Source organism: Chelmon rostratus, chromosome 18 (genome assembly GCF_017976325.1).
Source record: "Chelmon rostratus isolate fCheRos1 chromosome 18, fCheRos1.pri, whole genome shotgun sequence".
Taxonomy (NCBI): domain Eukaryota; kingdom Metazoa; phylum Chordata; class Actinopteri; order Chaetodontiformes; family Chaetodontidae; genus Chelmon; species Chelmon rostratus.
In genome coordinates, this window is record NC_055675.1 from 18,642,464 (window position 1) to 18,664,582 (window position 22,119).

Consider the following 22,119-nt stretch of genomic DNA (forward strand, 5'->3'; position numbering starts at 1 on the left):
TCTTAAACTCTGCCTTTTTCCCTCTGTAAACGTGTGTGTGGACAGATTTTGACAGAAAGTATCCATTTCATAATAGTTAGTAGTTAATAGTAGTAGTTAGTTAATAGTTTAGTACATTATTGATCACTTTTAAAGCCTTGAGGCCTCGCTCTAGGTTAATTAATAGATCTTGGAGATCCTCGGATGTGTCGTTCCTGGTTGTTCCAAGGTCCAGAGTGATTAAAAACTGACTTTTTAGAATTTCTGTTCAGCGATTTCATTCATCAGTCGTCATTGTTTTATGACGATATTTTAGTTTTATTTTATTCTCTTTGTGGTTTAAATGTGTTTTAAAGTGCTATATAGATAAAATTCAATAGTAAAAGTAAAGTAAAAAGAAAGTAAAGTACAGAATCTGGACTTTTTTATTCTTTCTAATTACATCCAGGCTGAGCTACTCACACAAACAAGTTTTAAATTTATGGGGAATCAGCTCCAGAACCAGACAATGCACCGACTAATACTGCAGTCATTTCCATCTTTACATGTTGTGGTAGTCAACATGGAGATAATATTGATGAATTTGATATGAATCAGGTGAGAAATAAGTAACCTTTCAGTAAAGACCTTTACTCTGCCGTTACTCTGTATTGAGGCATGTTGATCTGCTGTATAAAGTACAATCGGGCTGTGTGTATCAGACACACACTGTATTTCTGCTGCCTGCTGCAGGATAAAGTCCAGCGTGTTTCTTCAGGAGTGCGATTCTAATGCTATTTCATGGGATTATCTGGATTCATACCTATTACATAAACACAGCTCACATAAAGGCCACAGTGTCCCTCCCCAGGAATGCAACAGCACTTTATTAACATTCGTATGATGATAAGTGCAGCCAGTTGAGACGCTGCTGCAGGGTGCAGGCACGTCTGTGAGAACCACGACCATCAGAGAAAGTTACACAGTGTAATGGCATGAAAGTGTTATCAGTGATGTGTCCTGTCACTCACCTGCTGCTGGCTGTGATAATGGAACATAAAAGCAAACAAGGGTGGAACCCGAGAGCTCAGAAAAAGACAAACATGAGCCAGAGGAAGGTTTGAGTCTCATTTGGAGCTTTTTAACTGAGGAATTTATAAGAAACAGTGGAAAAAGCCTCCTTTTCTCTGGGTTCTTCAGGTATAAAGTGCCTGTGTTTGCACATATTAACCACATTAAATGTTCATACTGTTCTCTCTTTATGATATTTTAGATTTTTTATGTCATCTGAGGAGTGTTTTCTTGGGGTTAGTCTCGCATTTGAAATATTTGTTAGTTTTTAGAATATGTGAGCTGTATTTTTTTACACTTTGTGTTACCTCGTTTGGAGAATTTCTATACATTTTCGTTCATTTTTATTTTTTTAAGTCTTTTTATGACAAAATTCTTCTTTTGTATTGATCAGTGTCACTAGCTTGACTGTGAGACTTTTTTCCATCTTATTAGTGCATTTATTCATATTTTTGACTCTGGTTTATACTTGTGACCTTATTGATCTGTTGGTTTTTGTCACTTTCCATTCACAAATATTTCATTCTTTTGTATTGATGCGTCTGATCACCTTGACGTTTTACTTTTATTTTGAAATTATATTTATTTTGTATGTTTGTCTGGGTTGACATGTCATTCTTGATGGCGTGTTTTGTTTGTTTTTAGCATTTCTTGTTAATTATTTTGTTAACATGTTATGAGAAGCTAGTATTAACTCCTTATTCTATTTTTAGAATATCTTCTGTATTGATCTTATATTGTCACCAGTTTGTATGATATAATTCGTAATTTCTTTTTGAAAAGCTTGTTTATTGATTTATTTTGGCCACAAATACAAAGGTGAGCTTGATGCATTAAAAACACTGAATACAAAACAATAAAAGGCATATTCATTGGTTGCCACCAAACTAAGTGCTTTTATTTTGACAGCCAATAATCTAGAAAACTTCTCTGTCTATGCATGCTGTATGTTATACGTAATGTGAGCTGGTTGCAGTACAGTGTAGGTGGGGTTATGTCCACTAAGACTCTCAGATTAGCCGGGTTTTGTTCAGTACCTGCGGGGGAGCTGAGAGACCTCTCTGTCACTGTGGATTTGCAGGCCAAACGTTTAACAAGTGATCCCTGGCAGTCCTATTTACCCTCCTTCAGCTGCGGGTGTGGTGTCCCTCCATCTGCTGTGGGTGGCTTCCTTCGCCTTACGGCTCACGGATCTGTTAGGGTGTAGTCAGAAACGGTGGCTGAAGTCACCATCTGCTTCCAATTACACTATGACAGTCAGCAGGACGGCGTCCAAGAGGCAGCTCGACAAACTGCTGCAGGAAGCACGGAGGGGCCAGCGGGAGACGGAGGCAGAACTTGGAAGCGAAAGCCAGGACTTGGATCTGACTTTAACTGTGGTCGAGCTGAGTCACTGTAGCCGGCAGAGCCATGGAGCCGGCCTTCACTTTTCCATTACTCTGTGGATTTTTCTCCTGTTGGTTACTAACAGCTGCTTCCAGTTCTAGGTGTGGAAATTTAGCACTCTGATAAGACATGAAGGAACTGCTGGAGCTGGAAAAGGAGACATCTATTTCTTTTCAACAAACTGGAGCAGAAACAGGTTGGATTTTCACAAGTGGTGATAAGACTTTATGGACTTAAACATATTGCGCATTCATTTATTTATAGTAAGTGGAAGTTGCATGATCCTGGAACTTACCGCATGCCCTATAGACACCTAAACAACAAGTAGACCTCCTTAAACTGCACGTTTCTGCTGTAAGATAGCACAATGTTGGACTTCTGTCTCAGATATGAGCAGTGTAAATTACAGTGCTGACGTTGTGGGGAAGGCTTTTCAAGAACTCCCCGCTCCCTCTGTTCCCTAAACTTGACCACTTTCTTTATGAGCCACTCTGTCTCCAAGCAAATGGAGGAGCAAAAAGCCATCCTAAAATTTTTCAGGACCCTCTCAGAGGAGCTAAATGAGGACAAAATGCAAGGAGGCACTGAGCTGACCTTTATTCTAAAGAAAAATGGGGATATGAGCTTTGCAGATGCTCTAGAGAACAGCAGAGACTCCTTATCGTTTGTTATAGTGCCTCCTGACGGAGAGAAGATCACCTCTAACTCCATTGGACATATAGCTTGGAAGGAAGCAGGAAATGACTCAAAGTTGACAGAGGAGGAGAGGAATAATGTCAACCTAACAGTGCAGCAAAGCGAGGCCGTAAACGCTGAGAACGGCTCAGAGAAACAGACTATTGCAGCAAATCACGAGCAGAATAAGATGCCGGACGAGCTCTGTGACACTGTTAACGGCTGCGGCAACGAAGGTTGTCACATATCAGCGGATGAATGTGCCTTGGAGGAAGCTAACGCAAAATGTCAACACATTTCAGCTTACCGCGCAGATCGTGATTGTACTGCACCAACCGTTGTTAAGCAGGATGACACAGAGGAAGCCAACCAGAGAAAAGACAGTGAAAGTGTTGAGGAAGATTTAGTTGCAAGTGTTTCTGATTCCGACATGAGTTTTGACCCTGAGGAATCTGAAACCAAACATGTTGTGATAAGTGTGTCTGGGAAAGGAACTGCAGTCGAGGAGCAGGTTGAACCAACAGTAACGCTAACGCTCCAGCAAAGTGGTGGCGCTTCCTGCTTCAAAAATGATGAAGAGGAGAGGACAGGAGCAGAGGAGGACAGCGGAGGAGAAGAATTTCCAGACCCTTCCAGACCTGAAGACGTGTCACCAAATATTCTCATAACATCTGCAGCCAGCAACCCTCCACCTGGATCCACCGTCAGCAGAGCCACCTTCTTGCCAGGCCCCCCAACGGACAAGCAGATCCAGCTCCCCGCCCTCTTCAGCGGCCTGAGGGTCCTGAGGAAGGGGGTGGTCGGGCCCGAGCACGACACCGTGGCCCAGATCAAGCTTTCGTCTCATGGAGCAGGGAGGGACCTTTTCCCTGAGAGGCAAGGGGACGCTAAGGTTCAGGGGAGCTTCCTGGACCAGATCTCCCAGTTCCTGAGCCGGGAGAAGAGAGGAGACGAGAAGGAGGAGAAGAAGGAAGGGGAGGCTGAGGGAGACCAGCACGACACCAGAGGCGAGAACGAGAGTGGAGAACTTGAAATGGAGGATGCGGTGGTTTCGTTCGAGTCTGCGAGACCAGCTGTGTCCAGTGCAGAGGCAGCGTTCGATGCCTTCAAAGCCTTTTTCACCCCGAAGCCTTTGAGGAAGGACCCGGCAGAGAAGGTGGACCTGGATGCAGTGAGGAAGAAGATAAGGGCAGATAAAGATGTGCTGAGAGCGCTTTTTGAGAGATCCTCCAGTAAGACGCAAGAGAAAAAAGACGAGCCCGATTGCAAAGTACGAATTGCGTGCGAATCAACATCGAACATCAAACATATCGTCACGACTTCTTAATTATTTTTCGTGGAAAACTAGCTCCAGCCAATATTATAACACGGCCCTCTATGTGAATATGGAAAAGCTCTTTTTCTGATTGATTCTGTTTTAAATCTGTCGTCAAACTGTTTTCCCTTCTAGTCAGAAGCATCTACCCCGGGGGAGGGAGAAGAAAGAACTCCTGGTCGCCTACAAGCTGTCTGGCCTCCACTTAAAGAGGAAAAAATTGGGCTGAAGTACACAGAAGCAGGTACTACACACACATTATACACATTCATATGTTCGTTATACATCAAAATACGACTGAAATAAATCCTTGTGTTTCGTTGACATCATCTGTTCCAGCCTCATGACGTTTCTGCTGCATGTGTAAAGATAATAATTGAAAAATTCACTTTTTTCTTTTCTTTGGACATGAATAAAATCCAGTCTGCACAGTAGAAAAGCATTTAAGTGGTAACCAGACGCTTTGCTACAAGCTGTGTTTGCACGTATGAAGGTGACAAAAATTAGCATTAAGTATGTTTTATATGTTATATGTGCTGTGGAACTGTACTGTAAATTCCTTTGTTTGGCAAAAAGTCATTCAGACTAAGAGATGCACTGCATGTTATCCTAGATAGTGACTGACTGACAACCTCAATCACAGATAAGCAGCACAGTGAAATCCACTGTATTCAACCATGTTATACAGCTGGAGCCTGAGACCACAAACAGCTGTGATGTGTCATTTTCTGTAGCCGACAGAAACGAGAAAGTCTGACAGTAAAGCTGAAACAGACCATCAGAGTTAAAAAACAGTGCTATAATAAGTGCACTCAGTGACTCAGACATCACCACGGTATGAGATTAAATACATATAAAATACCACACAGAAGCATTATGTTAAACACTATGTGCTGAACATTCACTACAGATGTTAATTTGGGAGCAGCAGAGGGAGTAGGAGTGTTTGCTCTGTGATATCATCTGATGGATGCAATATCAAGCTCTACTGCGACGATAAACACAGCTCCACCCTCTGTGTGTGCGTGTGTGTGTGTGTCCACAGCGAACTGGTCTGTAAGACTCCAGCACCTTCAGTATGTGAAGGGATTTACTGGAATGCACACTGGGGTTAGACACTGATTGCGGTGCCAGATTTTAGTCCCATTAGACTTTATTTTACCTTAAGACACTTGTGTACAATTTAAAAATGCTAGCGCCACCCAGTGGTAGCACTAGGCAGACAGCAATACACACTGATACAAGAACTTAGACTTAATGAACACTTCATTAGGTACATCTGCACAATGTATGGCGAGCCAATAAACCAGCTGATGAAAATGTGTCAGTTCAATTATATGCTTATTGTTGAGCTCATGAGGATTCATGAGGAACGAGGGGGAGAAACACCTCTGAATATATTGCAGTCCAGTTCAACACCTCCTTTATCTCTGATCTCAATAATAAACATATAATTGAATCAAAACCTCCTTTAGAGTCAAAAAACATAATATTACAGGCATCATAAATGAAGACTTTATGGCTGAGCTGTTCTGTTGGATTGAATTAGATTGTACTCGTGGACCTAATAAAGTGTATACAACTAGAATTACGATAATGCACTGCTACTACTGACAATGCAATAACCGCATAAGAGTACTTATTATCAAAGGTTGTTTGAGCAGATAAAACTGTGATCTCAATGTGTACGCCTCCTGTAAATGCTGTCAGACAGGTGACATAAACACACTTTCTGTCTGACCATTCATTCGTCCAGTAAGCAGATAAATGTTTGCTTAGATAGTTTGTCCACGATGGCAGCTACAGCCAGTGAGCAGCGTCCCTCAGTCTGCATGTTTTTCTCACATCTCAGGCTCTGCTGCCATCATCCGCCATCTGTCCTACAGTATGCCCTCAAACGCCACTCAGCCTCCTAAAACATGTGTTTGATTAGTCATGCAAAATTAGTCACAGTTCTCAAGTGTTGTTGGAAGTTGCTCGTCTTCAGCGTGCAGCCAGTCACTAATACGCAGCATCTGGTGAGGTAGAGGAAAGAACACAACGCTATTGTAAAATCATTGTCATCACGGCTCTTCTGCTGTTTCCTCTCAGAGCACCAGGCTGCTCTCCTGCAGCTGAAGAGAGAATGCAAAGAAGAGCTGGAGAAGTTACAGGTCAGTATGAAGGATGAGGACTGATTCGTGTATGTACACCTTTATACATGCTTATTTGCTTCCTTGCTGAGAGTTAGATGAGAGCACTGATACCACTCTCATGTCTGTACAGTAAATATGAAGCTGGAGCCAGCAAATGGTTAGCCTAGCATAGCACAAAGACTGCAAACAGGGGGAAACAGCTAGCATGCCTCTGTCAAAAGGTAGCAAAATCCACCAAGGTGCTGGTAGGTGGATTTCTTTACCTTTGGGACAGAGAAGGGCTAGCCCCTGTTTCAGTCTTTGTGCTAAGCTAAGCTAACATGGTATTAATTATGGGGTCAATAGCAAATGATTCCAGAAAAACTTTCCTATAATCAGAAGGAGCATCCCCTAATCAGGACACTGTAGGTCATCTTAACACACAAAGATTTGAAAATAATTTACAGGCAAGTATACAATTAAACATACATAGAGAATAAACTTTTCAGTAATAAATTAATAATGATTAATATTCACTTTGGGTTAAATTGAGCTTTCTGTCTCTATAATTAGAACCAAACTACATTATTCTGTTCAGGAAACATTTTGGAAATTATTGCAAAATTAGTCTCTAACTACAGATGTATCAGATTTAGTTTATACATGACAAACAGATGCACTAGAGACACAAATGGGACTAAATCTATCTGATGCTACTTTCAGGAGGACTACGATCAGGAGCTCTCCAGACTGAGGGTGGAAAACGAGGACAATGTTGCCCGTCTGGAGTTCACTGTGGCCGAGCTGCAGGCCAAACTCTCCCAGGTGGGAACGTATCGTCGCGGGGAGGTCAAAGATGTCGCAGTATCGGCGGGAGACGACTTTTTGCACAAATCCTTCCGCACAGTCTGCATCCAGACAGACCGAGAGACATTTGTTAAGACCCCCGAGGGCGGAGGAGGTGCGGGGAGAGCCTGCACCAGCCCCCAGCAGCAGAGGGTGACCCCCAAGAAGCTGGACCTGGCCTCTATCAGCCTCAGCCTGGCCGGTCAGAGGGACGATACTTTGTCCTCCTCCTCCTCATCACGCGACCCTCTTCCTCCTCCCGGAGCCACGCTACCTCCAGCAGAACCACCCGCTCCTTCTCACACATTACTGGCCACAACACACAATCTGCCCCCTCCTCCTCCTCCTCCACCACCACCACCTCCACCATGTGTGTCCATGCAACCATCAAATGGCCCTCCACCTCCACCGCCACCCCCACCTCCTCCATCCACACCAGGCTTAGCTCCACCACCACCTCCCCCTCCTCCAGGTGGCGGTCTCATGGTTGATAAACCTCCCAGGAAACCAGCAGTGGAGCCATCTAGACCCATGCGGCCCCTTTACTGGACCAGAATCCAGATCCAGGACAACAAGTAGGTTTACAGCCACTCATGAAATTAGAATACACAAAAGCTTATCTTAATCAACGTCAAACACTGACAATGTAAATACTGTAATATAAAATGATTTATGGTAGATTTAGAGGACTTCCCTCTAATTCATCAGTTAAACCAACATAAATCAGTTTCCCATGAACTACTTTAAATCCCGAGTACAATAAACTGCAGTGGGTCATAGGTGCAGAGATGGATGCAGAGATTTGACTTTACATCATGTACAAGCTAACATGAGACACTAACTTCCTCTGCTGTGCTGCAGACAGCTGAAAGTCCGTCTTTTGGACTGTTGGTTGGATAAAACATGGCATTTGCAGGCGTCACTTTAAACTCTTTTTTTGAACATTAAATTATAATCAGGAATGCTATCTGCAGAGTAACTAATGATGTAAATAATCATCAGTTGCAGGCTTAAATAATTAAGTAGGATCTAATTAAAATGTCACATCAGAATAAATTGTAGTGAAGGATGTCACTTAGAAATCCAGGTTTCCAGAGATCCAGAGTCAGACAGCTTTGTTAAAATGCAGCAAACGGGTGCACCCGCTTTATTTTTTTGTTTTTAGGGTCTAGTGTAACAGACTAAAACAGCATTATGTTTTTCTCCCTCAGTAACAACACACTGTGGAACGTTTTAGAAGAACCAAACATAATTAATGCCAGTGAGTTTGAGGATCTCTTTGCCAAAACCACCACACAGACCAAGAGGAAGCCGCTGTCAGAGGCGTATGAGAAGAAAGCCAAAGCCAGGAAGGTAACACACAAAATTAACTTAGACAACATGCAAGACCTGATACAGTTCACCTTCTGGGTTTATTTGCAATGGGTCATTTGGCCACTAGAGGGGGATATTACCATTGCCAACAGGTTTGCCCATGTTGGAGCTTATGTCTTCCTAATAGTGTTTATCTTCACTTATCTAATTTAACGTTTATCACACAGTTGTGATTTATTTACTCTGTTTACACTACAGGTATATTTTTCCACTGTTTTGTGTCTGTTCAGTCATTTCCTCCCAAATCATGAAATCACCAAGATTTAATTTGTGTTTGCTGCATTTGTGAGCAGAGAAGACTAAGAAAACTAAACTACAAGTTTATCTGACAATGAGAGTTAAAATGATATGGCACACAAGCTAATAAAAAGGTGAAAGAAGATTGTATTTGTTCAAACATAGCTGACTGTTACTCAGTAACAAGTCTCCATTTATCAGCTGTGTTTAGATCGAATGCTTCTTTCCTGACCACTCTGGTTAAAAATGCAAGAAATGCTAATGCATTAGGATGAAGCATGATATCCTTTGTTTATTTTCTCCATCTTTTCACAATAAACTCTCCACTAATGGCTGACTAATGGTTTGAAGTGGTACGGTGGTCATGGTAACTGTGTGTGTGTGTGTGTGTCAGATCATTAAGCTGCTGGACGGGAAACGCTCTCAGGCTGTGGGCATCCTCATATCCAGCCTCCACCTGGAGATGAAAGACATACAGCAAGGTGAGCTACAGAGCGCTTCGTTTACTCAGCTGTGTTGCCTTTGTCATAATTTTTCAAAATAAAAGTGTAAATGTTTCTGTTCCTTTATTTTGGAACCTACAAATGTAGGAAGATCTACTGCTGTTCATATAAAAAAAACTGAATTTGTCACATAAGCCATATAGCATCAATATATCAGTCAAATACTCCGATACAGCGTCTCCAAAAGTATCTCCAGTACTGTATTTCACAGCAAAGTGAGTGATGAGGTGGTCGTATTTTTACTGCAAAGTGACTACATGGTACTTTATTTAATGGTATTTCTGAAAAATGTGGGTCAGTATCAAAGATTGTAAATATCGAAGTACATTTCACCAAGTACTGTGCAATTCTTTGGTACCTGTACTTTACTTAATTTTATGTTTTCTTTATCCTCCACTACATTTCAGTGGAACATATTTGCATATACTTTTCTAATACTTTGTACTCCATTACAGAAGCTCGCTACAATATTACAATGCTCCTTCCATGTTAATGTGTTCAGAATGATAATCCAATATTATAACATACTGTATTATAAGTAATACTAATACAGTCAATTTTGCATAGTGAGTACTTCTACTTTGATACTCCAATTAAATTTTACTGATAATACTTTTACTTAAGAGTGCAGGCTTTTTTACTAGCAACACAGTACTTTTAAATTGCAGTATTGCTATTTAAAGTATCTGGAAATGGAAGTATCCTTCCACTACTGGTCAGTTAGACATTAGTTTTCACTTTTTTTATGTATCATGGTGGAAAAGCCTCAGAAATAGCATTCAGATTATCACAACAGTCCCCATTAAGTGTGTGTAATCAAACAGACATCATCACACCCATCACATAACATGGATTGCAGTTCCCAGCCTGTCTGGGAATTTCAACCTGCAGCCTTCATCTGTAAACATTCAGGTAACCGCAGTTCCCTGAACATTCACTTTAACCCCGGCTTCGCACTGAAGTCGCCCAATATTTCACTCTGAATATGAGCTGCTGGTGAATTTAAAGTAGGATTAAAACTCACCACAATGTCAGCAAAGACAGCTACAAAGAGGTAATCTGCATTGCTAATCCCAAAACCTTTCTTTTCAGAAAAGCAGGGACTTTCAGCCATCAGCATACTTTCACAAACTGCCAGTAAAGGGTATTCTTCCCTGTGTCAGATGTACAATACGACATTAACCTCTAATCTTTGAAGATCTTTTTCATTTTTCTTTTGTTGGATTATCTCTCGCTCCTGGTTTAAGGTTGCCTTGGATCACTAAAGTGACCTCTGTTCTGCTGATAGTCTAGCAGTGAATGGGCCTCATGTGAACTCATACTGATCAAGCTGGTGCAACAGAGCATGTGAGTCTCTCATAAGCAGCCAGCTCAGTCCATGTTGTTTCCCTTTCTTCATACGGCAGTGGACATTTTTGCCTCCAGCACTGTCGGTTCAGCCAAAATAATCACATCCTGTCCTGTTGAACAATTTATGGCAAAAAAATCAAATTCTATGTATTCTTACATTAAAATCCAATCATGTTGTCTTCCTGTAAAACAAAATATGACGTGTGCCTACGTAAGCTTGAACCAGCCGGAATAAATCTTCAGCTTTTAGCGGCACTGAGCTGCGATTCATTAGTTTGCTAGCTAGCAACAGCATGGTAAGTTGGTGTGTCTCCACCTCCAGTCTTGCACTGTGGGATGGATGAAGGAGACCAGTAGTCCTCTATGACTGAATCGAGGCTGGCATCCACTGTGAATCGCTGTAGTTGGCCATGTTTTTTACGTCACATCCACTTTTCAGCATTTAAATCAAATTCCTCCAGACGTCATGTCCCGTCTGCCTCCCTTTACTCAGAAATACGTCATTATACAGAAGCTAGATGCTCTTGATATGGTGTACTTCAAGAGCTGGACATGTCCAAAGTAAACGTAGTATAAAGGCACCATTTCCAGTGTACTGGTATTTGTTTCCAGTCATATAACTAGTCTGCTGTCTGATGCCATCTGTGCGTTATCGGCTGTATAAACTTATTGCCCATTTCTTTGTAACTGTATTATTGTTCATAGCTAGGACTCTTGCCGATGTTCAGACAGTGCAAGTTACTTTCATTAAGTGGCAGATTGTATTCATGTTGTGTTTATACGTAGGATTTGAGTCCATTTCAACTATCAACTAAAACAGAAAGATGATTAATCCCATTTTTTTTGCCACAGTGCCCCATTAACTGTTTTATATCTGTGCTTCCCTACGTTTCTTCTTCTAGCCGTACTGACAGTGGACAACTCTGTGGTGGACTTGGAGACCATTGAAGCGCTGTATGAAAATGTAGGTATTACAGCACACTGTACTGCAGGTTAACTATAAGTGCAACTGTGCAATTATGAGCCCGCAATTCATATTTTATTGTCAATGTGTCAGAGAGCACAGCCGGAGGAACTGGAGAGAATCAAGAAGCACTACGAGACGTCAGAGGAAGAGGAAGTTAAGCTGCTGGACAAACCCGAACAGTCAGTATCTCACCTGCTAACACAAGCATTAATTCTGCTTGTGTGTGTGCTCGCTATTACAGTTTTGTATTTTTAAATAATTTTCATTTTAATTTTGTGTTTCACTTTTGTTTTCAGTTCAGTTTAGTTTTTAAAGTTTAAAAATGTTCCGTGTTAGTTTCCATTAGTTTTAGTTATTTAATTATCACTATTATTATTACATGGAGGGTATTTGTTGGTGGCGGGACAGACACCAGGTCTCTGTGCTGTGTTCAGCCTCTGTCAGCAGTCCTCTTTTGGATGGACACGTCGTCACATTTTGTCCTCTTCCTGTTCGTGTGGTTGTGCTCCAGGTTCCTGTACGAGCTGGCTCAGATCCCAGACTTTGCAGGCAGAGCTCGCTGCATCATCTTCCAGTCGGCCTTCAACGATGGGATGGCGTCCATCCAGCGCAAGCTCAACACGGTCTCCTGCGTCTGTGAGGTAGGACAAAACCGCCTCACGTGACGTGTATTAATGCTTAGAGGAGAGGATTGTGGAGGATCCGTACTCGACCACAACTGTTGAACATGTGTATGTGTTCTGTTTGAAGGCTCTGCTGCAGAGCGATGGTGTGAGGGGAGTGGTGGGACTGGTGTTGGCTCTGGGGAACCACATGAATGGAGGCAGCAGGGTCAGAGGTCAGGCTGACGGCTTTGGCCTGGAGATTCTACCTAAATTGAAGGATGTCAAGAGCAGGGTAAGGCATATTATATTATTATTAGTATAGATTTCTTAGTGATGGAGCATTAGAAAGAATTAGAAATAATTTGTGAATTGTTGCATGTATTGATGCACCAACATTACTTTAGTTCATATGTAGTTTCTTTCCAGACCTAATACTTGATAGAGAATTTTGTATTTACTGTACATCTTTACTAAAGTAGCACTTTGCTGCTAGAATATTAACTGTAAATCAAAATGCTTGCATAAAAAAGCTGCAGAAGAAGTGGCAGAACTTTATGTTGCCGGCCTGAGCAGCCTTCACCAGTCACAGGGTTACAGCGTGGAGCCGTTAATTTAATCTGCAGCTTGTAAAACTCGTTGCTACGACCCCAGGATATTATGCTAAGTGCACCTTGCATGCATCATGCAATGACTTATCTTTATAGAGAAAGTGTATCTTATTTAGTGATATTAATGAAGAGACTGGGGTATGACTGTGAGCTCTGAGCCTGCACACTGAAGTTTTACTTTTAACTGATGCGGTTTTGACTCGTCTCCTGCATTTCTTCTCAGGACAATCGAATCAGCCTGGTGGACTATGTGGTGTCGTACTACCTGCACAACGTAGATAAGGTATTAGATGCTCTGTTATTGACATACTGCTGTTGCTTTGCATGCTTTATATTAAACTAATGTATTTATATTGTTTTCCTGTGGGATTTGTGAAGTTAATGGAGGAAAAAAACTGTTGACTGTGCTCTTAAAACCAATAAATGCAACACTAAATGAGTTTCAAACCGATTTGGGGTGTTTACTGACATGATCCAACTTCTACAAGGGGGGTAAGCAGAGGACTGGGTAACATTTGTTGAGTTTAAGTGTGCTTCACCAGACTGAAGGCAAACATATATACTGTATAGTCAACCTAGAGCAGGTGTACAGTTGTCATTGGATAACTGGTTGAAAAGTTGAACAGGATTATGGATCCAAGGCTGCTACACTTTACCCGGTGCCTGATTGAACAGTCATGTTTGACTTTTAATTGTCTTCCACCAGAACGCCGGCACAGACAAAAGTATCTTCCCACTTCCTGAACCTCAAGACGTCTTCCTGGCTGCACAGGTCAAGTTTGAAGACCTCAGCAGAGACCTGAGACAGCTCGGACGTGATCTAGCAAGTATGTGATCTCACTACTGCAAACGTTAACCGCTCCGGCTCCTTCTCTTTAAATACTTAAACACTAAACCCCATCTAACATGAAGAATAACAATCTTCTTCTCCCCCGCTTGGTGCACGACATTACACGGTCGCGCACATTCCCCAAAACGTTAGCTCCGCCACTCTGAGCGTCCATGTTGACCAGACCAGAGCAGTCTCCTTGTGGTCATTTTGTTGTGTGTTTTTGTTTGAAAAGCAGCCAGCCTGTGTAACTCTATCACTCTGATTTTTAGAGGTTCCCACAGATCAAACCTCGGCCCAGTCTGGCATCGTTTTTCCTCAGACACCCCCACCCCTCCACGACTCACCACCCTGGTTTCCCATCGCTGGCCCCAGCCACTGAGTAACTGTTTATACTTAGGGCTGGAGGCCTGCTTTTTTGACCGAACTTGAGTCAGCTAACCCCAGAACAAAAGATTTCCTCTCGTCTTTCTTATCCTTCTAGCCTGTTCTCCTCTCTCTCTAAGTGTGCCCATATGACGCCATTCAGCATGCCAGCCAGTTGAACCAGACAAGTCATGTTCAACAATGCATACTCTTACATGTGTACGATAGCGAGTGACTGCATTGTTGTATCCCTATGTATACATGTGTTTTTGCCTGCGTTTCAGTGTGCGCTGCATGTGCGTGTATTCGGAGACTAGTAGGAGTCTCGCTGCTGATACTGGCCTGGCGCCTTTCAGATCCAGCTTCTAATCCTCCTGCCCATCAGATCTCCCATCGTTGTGCCTTTGTGCCCCTGTCGCCAGCACAGGGAGACCATAGCTTCCCACTTATGTAATCTCCAGACCTCCAGTATCTGTAGTGTATCTGCACGGGCCTCTGCAGAGATGCACGGATCCTTAAACCGCTCGGCTGTATCACCTGGGCTCCAGTGTGGCCCCCAGATGTGCGCCACAGATAGCTTTCTTTACCTCTCAACACAGCTTTGTCTTATCGGCCGGTCTACCCAAACTGCCGTGCAATCTGGATCACCCGACGCAGGTTCCTTTTGTTCTGCCTGTTTGAACCGCCCTCATCCTTGTGTTCGCTGTTTGGTTGGTATGAAATGTTTCCCAACACAGTAAAAGGGAGATTAATTTCTCTTAAATCATCCATGTTGACTGTTGAGGGAAACGGGATCAAAATACTTTATATTACGTTCAGAAAGACTTCATTATATTATCTTACTCCCTGTAAAAGTTCATCCAAATTGCAACAAAAACATACCTTCTCACTCAGTTGTGGCATCTAGCCATGCAGATTTGGTTTTATTTGTCCAGGTTTGGAGATAGTCATCTCTGAGATTTCTTCCTCCAACCTAATACAATGGAGGTGAATAAAATTTCGACTCTGCAGCTCTCACATTATTAAAAAATGCATTTAAAAGTTCACTGCTATGTTCTTTTCTCTCATTAACCCTCATGGTCACCCGAGGGTCTATTGACTTTGGTGATGCGCTGACTTTTCCTGTAGCGCCACCATGTGGTCGACATTTGTGATTTTAAATGAAACGTCCCAACAACTTTTGGATGGATTGCCATGAAATTTGATGTACACATTCACATTTCATTCATAATTTATAATAACTTTGTTGGCCCCTTATCTTTCCTCTAGCGCCAGCATCAGCTCATAATTTTGATTTTTAGACACTGTGGTTCAAAGTCAGCCTCAGTTTACCAGTTAGCAAATGTTAGCATTCTAACATGCTAACCAAAGATGCTCCAGAGCAAGATTTCACGCTTCGTCAGTATGATGAAATGGTATACACTTCCTGTCTCCATGGTCATGGTTTCCGCCCAACCACCCATCCCCATCTGCATTTTTTTCCATGTCAAAACAATACAACTCTACATACAGCACAAATCTAATGTTTGCGCCTTATTTTGTTGCTCGTCTTCATCTGCTAGCTCAATATCTCGTCAGAATGTGTTGCTGAGACAGATACAGGTGTCGAACAAGGTTAACTTTCTCCTGACTTGTCAGTTTGAAAAATGGCGTTTTAGTGTCAGAATGTTCAGAAGATCCTGTGAAAAATGCGTCTAATATTTACTTCGGTGACTATGGGGTGAAAGAATCGGTCATAATCTGCGCTCACGTTCACTTCTCCCATTGGAATCAATAGACTCAGGATCTGCTGCAAAGGTCGGCTCAGCGGTGACACCCACACGACACAGATCCAGGAAATGACTCTCCAGCGGGGTATCGTGAACTGTCTTTTAGCGAAATATGGCAAACATTATGCCTGCTTAACATCAGGATGGTAGCTTTACTGTTGCAGGCATGCTATCTGAAATTAGCATTTAGCTTAACACACTGCTGTGCCTACTGTAAGCATGGCTGTAGACTCGTAGTTTATATCATGGATGCCCCTTTAAAAACTACCACTTCTGTTGTTGAGACTTTGTTGGTTAGGTTTATTTCCAGTATCATTTTACTACTTTTGGACTAACTATGCTGCAGTAAGTTTTTTAATTTGTAATAGAAATGTGTAATTAGGCGAGTATCTTTGTTTATTTTTACACCACATGTCTTGGCACATTTATGCTATTCTAATGTGAAATATGCATCGTGAGGATGAATTGTTTCCTTCCTGAAGAGTTTCTGCTGACTCTCATGAACTGTAGCCTGTTTGGTTTCCTTGACAGATTTATGTCACTGATTTATGAGGTGGCTGATCTAAACGTATCATCAAAACCATAAACCCGTTTTAAGAAAGCATTTGTCCCTCACCATGAAACCAGATCACAGCTTCAGTGCAGTTTTTGTGTAATTTCAGTCTCGCATCTGAGCGTGCCACACTCTTCATCAGCTGGCACTGTTTATGTGAAGGTCTACGACCCTCTTCGGCCTGAAATAAGCAAACTTCTATTCAACACAAAAGCCAGACAAAAAAAGAAAGGCTGCCCACACAATGCAGAGAGAGAGAGCCGCCTTCACAGTTTACACAGATCCCGAATGAAAACAGTATTCTTTTGTAATCTTATCTGGGAGATGTTGATCGAGCGTCGGGTCTGGTGGGGGGCAGGGGCTCGGCTCCCTCTGCAGCCTGTATTATGACTGGCTCCGCAGACTGGCTCCTATGATCCACTGATTGGACGCAGAGCAACACGGAGCCTCCGACTGGCAGAGGAAGAGAGAGAGAGAGGGAGTTTGCAGTCGCCATCTCTGGGTGAATCTCAATAAGTGATATCTAAAGAGGAAGCGGTGCTGATAACCTCCTGCTCGGGCACAGGTGGAGATAGTTTAACCCAGAACTCCCTGTCTCTCTGCTCCATCCATCATGTTGTAGTTACGACGCTGCAACAGTGAAGGTTAAATAAAAAAAGGGATTTATACAAATGTCAAATACTGGCTATAACACAGCAGTTTTCTAAAATCAGAGGACTATAACCCGGATGATGTCATAGTGACATCATCAGGGTTATTAGCTTGGGCATGGAGACTACAAATTTAGCTGTGGAGTGTGGAGAAGTGGGTTGTCTCAGTATAGCCACACAGAGCCATGGCTGTTGACCCATAGCATGGACTAAAAGTCAGCTTTTTCAGATGTGACAATCTTTGGTTCAAAATCTGTTTTTCTGAGTCCCCTAATTTTATGAAAGTGCAACATTAAATGAAGTGAGTATCCCTTTTAGGACATAAGGTCACATCTTCGTATCAAAGTCCCACATGTGAATCATCATTCAACTCTCGCAGGTTTTAAATCTATTTCTATATTGTCATGTCTTCCTTCCTCTCTGAAATCATGTTCATGATATTTTATTTAATATATATTGTTTTATCATTGTTTTAGCTTTCCTCCACAGCTACATGTTGTCCTGTCTTTAACAAAATGTATAAATGACAAAAAGAATTTGTGTTTGTCCCCATTTTTTTAATCTATTCTCTGGTTTCTCATTTTTCAGGATGTGAGAAAGATGTAGAGAGGGTTTGCTCTGATTCTCCTGAAGAACACCTGCAGCCGTTTAAGGACAAGATTGAGGCCTTTGTTCTCAGTGGTGAGCGGTCTCGGTCATGTGTTGTGCACCTGCAAACCTGAGAATTACTTTTAGCAAATCTGTAGTTGAATGTCTAATACTTCTGAAATTCTTTAAGAGTAATGAAGATATTTTACTGTCTTGAATTCAAATGATTCAGTTCAAATGCAATGCAAACTCCTCAAGAATGACCATGTAATACCTAAGTCTACTTTCAGGAACCTGTCAACTTTTCCTCAATTTATTTCTCCTTATGCTGCATCTAAACTAGTCTATTGTCTTCATTGGCTTTAGCCTGAATATCTTTGTCCCTCTTCCTATTTCATGGAGTGTCTTTGGTATCTGTGTGTGAGGGAGATAGGATGGATTCAGAGTAAAGGCTAGACACTCAGATAGGGATCAGACAGACTTGGCAGTGACTGAGGGACTCCAGCCTGAGACACACAGGCACTGGGAAATATTCGCCCAACTAACTGCGGCTTTCCTAAAAGAAGATTTTCATACTGACCCATCAAGATAAATCACAATAATTTTGAAATTTCTGAAATTGTCAGGATGTCTGAATAACTCCCTTTTTTGTGGCCATGATGAAAAGTGACACATCAAAGCCCAAGCTGTCTTTTAACCAGCAGTGAGAGTGTGCTTCAACCAGAAAACACTGGACTTGTTTATGTTTGATCATTTGTCTCTTGAGTTTCATTTGATATAAAATCGATACAGACCATTTTTTCAGGCCTTTACTTCCCGTTTGGAACATCTGAAGTTAGTCTGAAGCATGTGTTTTCATCTTAAGATGAAATAAGTGTAAATAAGACATGTTTTAAGATGTTTTTAAGGCAAACATCACAATTGCAGCAAACAGGGAAACTAAGTTTTATAAGAGAGTGTTATTCCGAAGTTGCATCGGAATGAAGTAAAATCAGATTTTCAGGTTTGAGCGCTTTGTTGAGCCAGACATCTGCAGGCTAAGGCAGAATCCCACAACATTACAGGGGGACAGACGCAGGTAGCAGTGTGCCTGTTATTTTTTGGTAATGGCATTGCAATTTGAAAGTGGCAGCAAGAATGGCTCCTTTGTTGAATAACCGACTGTGTAATCGCTGTTTTGAAGAGATCCAAATGGTTGTCTGGCTCCATTTGTCATTGCCATCATCATACAAGAGATTCTCATTGTGTTACTACAAGGATTTACTGTTCATCAACAGAGACTTCAGGGATTATGACTGTTTAAAATATAATCTGTGTTTTCCGGGAAACAACTAAACCTTGTCTGTTTTCTTTGCAGCGAGAAAAGAACACGCAGGAGCTTCCTATCAGTTGATGACTGTGGAAAAGAGGTTAGAGAATAAAATAATGTTGTTATTCTGTGCGGGTCATGCTAGTTTTTAAATTGTGTTTGGCTGTTAAATCCAGTGTAAACCCAAGCGGCCGTGAAAAGGTTTACCTCATGCTCTGGTGTGACAAACCAAAGCAGGTAGCATCTATGAAAGAGTATGGACATGAATATCAACATTTATTTTAACTTTGGATTGTTTTTGTGATCATGCAAGGTGTTGTATTAATATTTCAGAATATATTGCAAATTTGAATTAGTATAACAACAAGCTAACCCGATTCACAATAGCGTGGACTAGCTGTCAAATTAGCTACAGTGGCCCTCATTGGAAGCACATCACAGTAGCTAATCTTGTAAACATGCACTGACATCCGCTCCACAAAGAACATGAAATTAAATAACAGTTCAACAATAAACAGGCAGAACAGGGGTGGGGAATCACTGCTGATTGCGTATGCAATGGGGCTAATAGGGTTTGGAGGGGGCTCACTTGGGGGGCTCAGCAATTGTATCAGGGTGACCTTGGCCCCCCTTGGTGGCATCCCTGGCCATACTAAATTATTGAACACATATATCACACTAACCTCTGCAATGGCTGGAACTGCTTCTCTTTGAGGAGTCCTCTGATGTCAGATGAATAGTGATGATGATGATGATGATGCTACTCACAGCTGGTTTTCCAGTCAGTCTTGGAACAGTTGTACTTTGTCTGGTGTTAGCGGCTCCGCAGCAGCAACAGGGCTCTTCTCCACAAATTCTCCTTCTGAATGAGGCTTCAGCTTCTCAGCTGTCAGCTCGCTCAGCACAGAACTTGCCTGGATGACACCGTCTCTGTCAGAATGTGGTCTTGTGAAAGCTGCTTGTTGGGACACAAACTCCTTCGAAGAACGTTAATTTATCCAAGTGCGGTTTGTCCTTTGCGCTCATCCACTTTAGCATGTTTGTAGCTGTTAAGACTCTTGAGTTTAGCCCTTTTCATCACTGCGAGGGCATCCACACAAACTAAATTAGAAACACTGCCTTTACTTAGCAGTAGCGGCACTGACATGACGTGATATCAACCGCGACGTGTGTTGCGTTCAGGGACCGCTCGGAAAAGCAACCCCTACTGTTCTAAGTTTTTTTCTATATGGCTGATAAGAAGAAATTTCGTTTTTGTATTCATGAATTGCCTCCTGGGCTAGATGAAATGCTCTGGCGGGCCGTGAGTTAGAAGGCTGTTTTACCCACACATTAGCCTCAGACAGCTGACAGCTAGTAAGACTGCTATCAAGGTTAGCTAACAGTGATAGCTAGCATTTCCAGTTAGCAGCTATTATAAAAAAAAGTCACTAAAGTGCTGCAAAAAATAGAAGCTACAGACAATGAGGAGGAAGAGATACTTGATATGCCCTAACAACTGTCAACAATGTTTGTTAAACCGCTTCAGAGCTCTTCCGTTAGCATTAGCTATGCAATGTTAAACTTAAATCAACTGCTGGAGTCGAAATAAGGTCTGATGTATTGTATTTTTAATCCTCTCTTTTTTTATACAGTTTCCAGGACTTGGCTTTGTACTTTGGACTGAAGCCCAAGACGGGAGAGAAGGAGGTGACCACCGGCCATTTCTTCATGCTCTGGTTTGAGTTTTGTGCCGACTTCAAGGCCAGGTGGAAGAGGGAGAACAAGAACATCTCCAAAGAAAGGTATGAGGGAGCCCTGTTCACGTGCATCTGCAGAACCAGCACTACAGCAGTTTTATTCAGTCCAGAAAACAGGTTCAATTCAATTCAAATGTTGCTAAATACCAGAAATGTGCAGATTGATCCAGTCAGTTTCTAATACAGTTTTAAAAATCACCAAGTCAACCAATGTTTTGGAAAAAGTCCAGTCAGTAATGTCTGAATTACTGCATGTAATGTATTGTGTCACAAGGAAATCTTGAACTTGTATTGGCACTGATCTTATTTATTATTATTTATTCATTTGTGTTGTTATTAGTATCACCGTACCTTGCCTTGGAACAATTTTCTTGGAACAAGTTTCTTAATATACATGCCAAAGTTTTACCAAAACCATTGAATCAATAAACTCAACACCTTGTTTTTGTAGATTAAAAGAGGCTCAGCTGTCAGTGAAGAGGATCACAAGCGAGAAGAAGGTGGAGACCAGAAAGATCAACCCTAACAGTTTGGTAAGACAGGATTCAGTACAGCAGAGTTGACATACTGAAGAGGCAAAGAGATTTTTCTTTGTATATTTGCCTCTGTGGGTAAAAAACACACCAGCAGACATTTCCTAGACCAGGTCTTGAACATCCACTGCAGATGAATACATGCACAGTCATAGATATGCTTTGTTTTGCTTGTTTGATCGAATTAGTAGGAAGTTCTCTACAACGTTCTCAACTCTATTAAGTTCAAACATAATTTCTTCCCAACAGAAAGAGCGACTGCGCCAGAAAGAAGCCAGCATGTCTTCACCTTAAGAGACTCAGGAGGTAAAACTGATAACCAAACTGGATCAGACTGGAGGTGGAGCATGAGACCAAACCCATATTTCTTTGGTGAACACGAGATAAACTTTACTCATTGATTTACAGAGTTTATTTGTCTGTTATTCTCACATGCCCATGGAGTTCTTGCATTCATCAGCTGACAGATTTGTGTAATATAGTCTGCTACTTACAATGTATTTAAATTTAAAAGATTGAAAAAAAATCTTTGGTGCAATACTGTACGTAGACCTCATAGATAGCTTCAACTGTGTATAGATTCTTATATTGCGCTTTCTTTTCCGTTGATCCTGACATACAAAGTCTAATCTTTTCAATATTTTTACACAAATAAAATCTGTGATCTGAAAATCTGTGATTTCATGGCTTGGAAACGGTTTTATTTACAAGCAACTTTACAATAAACATATTATGCACAACCATAACATGAAGTGGCATTCACAACCCCAATTC

General features: G+C 41.7%; 1 protein-coding gene across 1 annotated transcript; it reads left to right on the forward strand.

Moving 5' to 3' along the window:
- Positions 1–2,355: 2,355 nt before the first annotated feature.
- fmn1 (formin 1) lies at positions 2,356–22,103 on the forward strand. The gene is made up of 17 exons (XM_041958557.1): positions 2,356–4,360; positions 4,541–4,649; positions 6,497–6,558; positions 7,243–7,940; positions 8,577–8,718; positions 9,371–9,458; positions 11,732–11,793; positions 11,887–11,975; positions 12,308–12,437; positions 12,547–12,693; positions 13,233–13,292; positions 13,716–13,836; positions 17,765–17,857; positions 19,122–19,173; positions 20,708–20,857; positions 21,264–21,345; positions 21,595–22,103. Exons 1-17 carry the CDS (start codon positions 2,897–2,899, stop codon positions 21,637–21,639), a joined length of 3,594 nt encoding a protein of 1,197 aa, XP_041814491.1. The 5' UTR covers positions 2,356–2,896; the 3' UTR covers positions 21,640–22,103.
- Positions 22,104–22,119: the final 16 nt, after the last annotated feature.